The 6,951-nt window shown below is 38.8% G+C and overlaps 1 protein-coding gene across 1 annotated transcript; it reads right to left on the bottom strand.

Annotated features, from left to right (window-relative positions):
- Positions 1 to 1,044: 1,044 nt before the first annotated feature.
- LOC139128649 (uncharacterized) lies at positions 1,045 to 1,872 on the bottom strand. The gene has a single exon (XM_070694389.1). The coding sequence runs from the start codon at positions 1,870 to 1,872 to the stop codon at positions 1,045 to 1,047; it is 828 nt and encodes a 275-aa protein (XP_070550490.1).
- Between the last annotated feature and the right edge of the window lie 5,079 nt (positions 1,873 to 6,951).

The raw sequence follows: 6,951 nt of genomic DNA, 5'->3' as shown, positions 1-6,951 counted from the left end.
CTCATTCAACAAATGTTTACACATAAACAACCACAAATAAATTCAAACCAGCCTCTGAAGCATTTCAAATAAACTGAATTGACTTCAGTTTATTTCTTTACAAAAAGATTAACCAGAAACTTTTGTTTGGTTCACACATAAAAGTTTTTTTAAGATGAAAGTTGAGATATACATATTATTTGAACTCTCAAAAAAACAAACAAATCAAACTGTTGATCTGTCCTGTTCAATTCCAAATTCAATATTTAAAGTTTCATGGGGTAAAATGTACCTTCTTCTCTCTTTCATTTGCACATTCTCAAAACTTCAAACACATACATTTCATGACTTTAAAAATGAATGAAATACACAACTCTTATAAACAGAATGATCAGAATACATCTGCCATAATATTGATCAGATTTCTTTTTTCTTTAAAATGCCAAACTACTTGTATATAAGATCAAGCTTAACGTTTTTTTTAATAGGATTTATACATCAGACTCAAACAATGGATTGCTGAAATACGCGAGAATTGTGAAAAAAGATTCACTAAAATTCTTACATTATCCTCCTCAAACAGCTTGAAATGTAATACTAAATACAATGAGCTCATGCCTAAGGCTAAACATTTACAATTCTTAAATTTTCTTTGAATGAGATCGAGAAAACCTCTTGAATTGCAAAATACATACCATTTTCTGACAAAGCATTCAAAACTACTTTGATAACACAATGTTGTGAAATACTAGAAACATTTGCCAAATATTTGGTGACATTCATTAATTGATATTTCTTTGGGGAAGGGAGAGGGTTTCAAAAACAACGTACAGTTTAATAACCACAGGGAAGAGTTTTGTAATTTTCCATCAATACTCTTTTATCATAGACAAGGGCATATTTGTTCCTTTCACTTGTTGTTACAACATTACATCCAACACACAGGATTGTTGTGGGATCGTTTACAGTGATGGTTGACGTTTGACAGGTTGTCACGAGACGGTTGATTTAAGATAATCACCCTGGCTTTACAAAGAGTAGTGTTTCCTTTCCTGTTGGGCTGTGCTAGACGGTAGGCATAATTTTTAGCTCCCCGGCACACAAACTTGTGATGAAATTGCCAGGAGGATCCAGTTCGCTGGTGAGATCTCCCAAGTAGTCACCAAGAGGTGGTTCATACATGTCTGGTTTGCTGACAAAGATGGCTGAATCGGTGTCAAAGTACAAGACCCGTTCACCAATGGCTTCCAAAAGATCATACAACTTCAGACGGGCATATGCTGTGGTGAATGCAGCGATGACAACATTGGTGTTGATGGCCCCTTCAACAAATTCATTCTGCAGTGAATGTTGAACAGCGACCATGTCATCACTGATGAAAGACAAGTTGTTGACGATGTGTTGTTCACTCCTGAGCAGGCGGAAGAGTTCTGCAGGTTCTTTGATGTACTGCAGTTGTGGAAAGTTGTTGCGCTGAGCAAACTTGCCCCACATGGAATTCAACATCAGTTTTGCCAATGCTCTTTGACCAGGATTTCGGTGGATCTTAGTCTTGTCAAGAAGGATGCCTTCTCTCTCATAGTATTCACGGATGTATCGATCTTGGTCATTTTCCTTCTGGCACCATGAAGGCCAACCACTACTCTCTTGTTTCAACTTTAAGAAAGCATTGATGCAATCAGTAAAGAGCCCACCTGTGTGTGATTCTCTGTTGTATACTTCACTTTCTCTGTAGTGCCATACCTCAAACACTTTGATGACCTTGTACCCCTTCTTGACAGCTTTGGCTAATTCAGTTGTTGTCCAAGTTCCTACAAAGGACCGCTGGTCATCATTGTGTTCACATGGTGACTGCTGCTTGGCTTCTGCACAACTCTTGCAAAGGGGAAACATTAACTTCTAACCACTCTAAGGGGCAAAACAGGAAAGTAGATTGTTGGCTGGTAATATTCTACATTTAGCCAGACCAAAGTACAACTGAACGGGTAGTATGATGTTCTTGGTGCGGACTTCAGGATGCTTGATGGGATACTTACAGTACTTTTTGACATACGGGTGGAGGCTTGTGAAGTCCACATAGTGAATTTCTTCATCATCAACACATTCATGGTAAAGTTTAGTGGCACTGGTTCTTCCACCAAAGAACGCATCTCGTTGATGGAGGGGCTCCTGTAGATAAAGTGACTTGATGAAATCTTGCAGCTCTTGATTCTGGTGAATATCTTTGTTGAAGTCACATTCCCACATTTCGATCACCCTGAGGCCATGATAACGTAAAAATCGCATCTTGTCTTGGGTACTTTGGTAGAGGTCGGCCATGGTCTTCTCTAGTTTAGTGTTGAGGATGTCACGGTCTTTGTAACATTGAGGACAGCCATGGTAGTAGCAACCATGCATCTCATATACTGTGTTGTTTTCATCGTCATAACCATCGACCCAATAACGGCCAATTTTCTTCTCACATCCATTATTGACATGTTGGATGTTGACATTGTTCTTGAGTGCAATCCATGCTAACCACTGCAATGCGACGACAGATTGATTTCTTCAGTGGATGTAGCCATGGTCTGGAATGACCCCGATGGTATCTTTCTTGAGAAAATTCTTGCGCAAAACGACATTGCAGGCTGATGCGATGGTCACACAATCTCTGAATGGATCCATACCATTCTGTTGTTTGAACATGTCTTTAAATTTCAAACAACTCCTCCTCAAGATGTCTACATCACTTCTGCAGTAGTTCTCAAGTTCTTGTTTCAGGTTGAAAGGGTGGTTTTTTAATCTTTCGTCTTCAAACCACTTTAGGAATTTCTCTCGCATGCTTTTTTATGCCATCGGTGTAAAGATATGCGTCGATATTCTACATCGAAGGGCACACACCAATCAACTTGTAACTCAATGTCACAGGTTTATTACTTGAACCACAACGGAAGTAATACAACAAGGTTGGGGGCGCTCTCAAACTAGCACGTATCATTACATCCCCCTTCTCAACAACAAAGAAAAAATGAACAGGAAAAATTGCTGAGTCGCAAATAATGAAACATCATGCAAACACGTAATATTTAAGAAACTTCAGAGTTCAGTAAGAGTCGTTCAGTGTTCTTAATGGTGTCTTACAAATGTTTTACACATAGTCCTTTTTCCACACAGGTGGTTTGATCAATCTACCTGGGGATATTCTTTTCACATCACTCTGTTTAATGTCATCAGTTTCACTATTATTATTGCTCTCTGTTACAGCCTTATTGTCCGTTACTGTATGAGCAATGATCGGCTGATCAGATTTGTCACTTAATAGTTTATTCTCATTCTGCGTGTCAATGTCTCTTGTGCTCAGGTCTTTGAGAAATTTCTGGTTTCTTCTAAGTGTAGCTCCATTTGATGCTTGACTATGTACGATCTCAGTTCAGGACATTTCTCTGTGACTTTAGCTGTTGTCCAACGTAGTGATTGTGGATTTTGTAGACCAACTGTTTGTCCAACTTGTAAATCTGGACGGTCTCGAGCTGATCTATCATAGTAGTACTTCTGCACTTCCTGTCGTCGACGGAGGGAAGTCATTACTTCTTCGTCTCCCTTTACTCTAGTAGGTATGTTTGTTCTGACTCTTCTGTTATACAACAACTCTGTAGGACTACCAATTCTTGCATCTGATGGGGTAGCTCTAACACACAGTAATGCAAGTTCTGGATCAGTTCCTGCATGCTTGGCTTTCTTCATTGTGGCTTTCACAGTCTTTACGGCTCTCTCAATGAATCCATTCGACTGTGGGTAATGAGGTGAAGACATGACGTGTCTGAATCCCCAATTTCCACTGAACTCCTTGAACTCTTTGCTTGAATAGCATGGTCCACCATCACTAAACATGCATTCAGGAATTCCATGCTCTCCAAATAAGGTCTTTAGCTTGCTGATAACTGCCTTGCTCGTTTCAGCATTTAGACGTCTTACAAATGTCATCTTGCTGTAGCAGTCTGCAACTAGAAGGTATGTGACACCATCCAACATAAACAGATCAGTTCCGATGTTCTGCCATGGTGGGCTTGGCATGTCGTGTGGTATCATGCTTTGTTTCTGTTCTCTTCTTGCGAGTTGTAGACAAGCGTCACATTTGTCAATCAAACGTTCAATGTCACTATCTGTTCTTCTCCAGTAGACACATGTTCTGGCTCTGAGTCGTGACTTCTCAATACCTTGGTGACTCATATGTAGCTTTGATAGTATCTCATCCTGGAGGGATCTTGGAATTATGCTGCGCTCACCTTTCATCAGAATTCCGTCTTCGACAGATATGAAGTCTTTCATACTCCAGTACTGTCTTATGACTTTAGTAGGTGTAGCCGTGTTGATCTTCTAACCTATGTATTATGACTTTAGGTAAATCTTGTACCTTCTCTGGCCATCCATTAGAAACAATATTCTTCAAAATACAAAGTTCTGGATCATTGTCTGTGTGGTAGCGTAATTAATCCATTTTCATATCAGACCATCTTACACTGTGAATGGTTTTCTCAAACTTCAGCGTTGTGGCAGGTTTTGGATTTGGGGGAGATAATGCATCGGCCAATAGGAGTTCTGTGCCAGTTCTGTATTTAATCTCCATATCGCAGTAAAGGGAAAGCAACTCCAAACATCGTTCATATTTGGGTTGTTTGCGTTTTATGTATGATATCGTGTTTAATATAAGTGTATATCCTGTTTGGCTCTTTCATGTAAATTGTTGTTTTAGCCATGGCGAGACGTACCCGTAATCTACGTGTCTTGTAGTAATTTGAATACCGGTTTGGGTCCAGACCGGATCGACAAAACTACCCTGATGGGCTATTGAGGGCGAATGGTTCGTCAGCCAGACTGTGCCCACGGATTATATTAAAAGATGTCCTTAAAGGGAATTTTGAATGTGACTGCTCTGTGTCGCCATGTCACACAAGGAATTGTAAAACATGTGCAATTTTAATAACTGACACTATAATACAGAGCAACTTATCCAAAAAGACATACCACACTAAGGCTTTTGAAGACCTTTCTTGCCAAACCAAAAATGTCATTTATGGCATTGACTGTACTTTGTGTGGGTTGATATATGTCGGAGAGACTGGAGAAAAACTATCTAAGAGAATGTGTGGCCATAGGTCAGGTATAAATAATAACTTGCAGACATGCCTATACACTCATTTTATGGTCCTCGACATTCAATACTATACATGAAAGTCCGAATATGGAAAAAATCTACCATCCTTCCAATAGTTCTAAACTAAGCAGGAGCTACCGCAAGCAACGTGAACACTATTGGATCACTGAACTTGGTACAGCTATGCCCTATGGATGTAACGATAACATTCTAGGGGTAGGTAATTTATCCAGCCCTAGGGGGAGTCGTGTAAATGTGATGGGTTTATTTAACTCTCACACTAGAAGACGACGTAGCCATGGGCATAGACATGGTAATACCAGCAGTCCCCCCAAGTTCAGTGATCTATTGTCTATTCTTAATCAGCCGTTAGGAGTTCACAAAATAAGAACTGCTTTGTTTGCTTGCTCCTTGCAGAAATTGAGATTGCTACTGTCAAGAGTTCAAACGATGAATATCAACTAAAACAGCCCTGATTATCGTTTAGTCCAAATTATTATCGATATCAGCAATTACCGGCTGTTTAAGCCAGTAAGGACAGAACTCTTGAACAGTGACAAGCGTTTATTTTTTCATGTACCATTTGCAAACAAAGGGATTGACCAACTAAACATCAGCAATATTTTGCATGATAAGAAAGTTGTGGAAAAATACCTCCATATTTTAAATTTCAAGAACCACCTATAGTTTCCTACTCATACACAAAAACCATTGGTAGGAAACTTTTTAACTATAACAATGTCTTGAAAAATTTCAACTTTCCATTAAACAACAGCAGAACTTGCAATTGCTTGTCATCCCCCTTTTGCTATAAACCACTTGGTCACATAATAACTGGTGACCTGACCATCATTACCAACAGTAAACTTCGGCAACTCTTTCAATATGGCCCAAAATATCGAGAGCCACAAAATATTAATTGGAAATTTAATTTCAGAATTATCATGGATGCCGCCGAAAAATATGCAAGACAGTGGGCTGCAGTTGAGGAAGTTGATGTGGAATGCCTCTCTGACTGGCTGAGCAAAGTCAGAGATAAATTAAAATCACGTATTTCACATTTCCGTTCTCACAGTAAAGATGTAAATACTTTCTGAGCATTAGATGACCCATCTGTCCAAGCATGCGTCGATGCTTTACACAACGAATATGTTGTAGTTCCTGCAGACAAAGCTTCAAACAACCTTATCTTTGTCTGTACGAATTATTATCTCCAGTTTATAATAGATAAATTAAACCTTCATTCAGATAAGAGTAATACAACCTACACTCTTTCCTCCCTCACTGATGAAGACATTTTTGCAAACCATTCATCTGTGCTCAATGAATTGGGCACTCTTTTGAAAGAGAAGGACAAAAAACTGCCTATGTTGTATTGGATACCTAAACTGCACAAGAACCCTTACAAACAACGTTTTATTGCAGGATCAAGCAATTGCACTACCAAACATCTGTCACAATTATTGACTATAATTTTAACAACCATCAAAAATGGTCTTTTTCGATATTGTGACAAAGTGTATGAAACAAGTGGGTTGAATCAAATGGATACTAAAAAATTCGAAGGAATTGTTGCTTGATTTAAAAGTCAAGAAAAACAAGTTCAGCTCAATCCGAACATTTGACTTTTTCACATTATACACCACAATTCCCCACGATAAACTTAAAACAAGGCTGTCATCTCTTGTTAAACAAGCTTTCCTGCATAAAAATGGCAGTAGAAGGTACCAATACATTACCATCAAACATAGGTCAGGTTATTTCAGTAACAACATGGATGCCAAGCACAAATACACAGATGAAGAAATTATTAAAATGTTTAATTTCTTAATCGACAA

Source organism: Ptychodera flava, chromosome 3 (assembly GCF_041260155.1).
Source record: "Ptychodera flava strain L36383 chromosome 3, AS_Pfla_20210202, whole genome shotgun sequence".
Lineage (NCBI taxonomy): Eukaryota > Metazoa > Hemichordata > Enteropneusta > Ptychoderidae > Ptychodera > Ptychodera flava.
The sequence above is the reverse complement of the archived record's forward strand: the minus strand, read 5'-3'. Positions and strand labels throughout refer to the sequence as shown.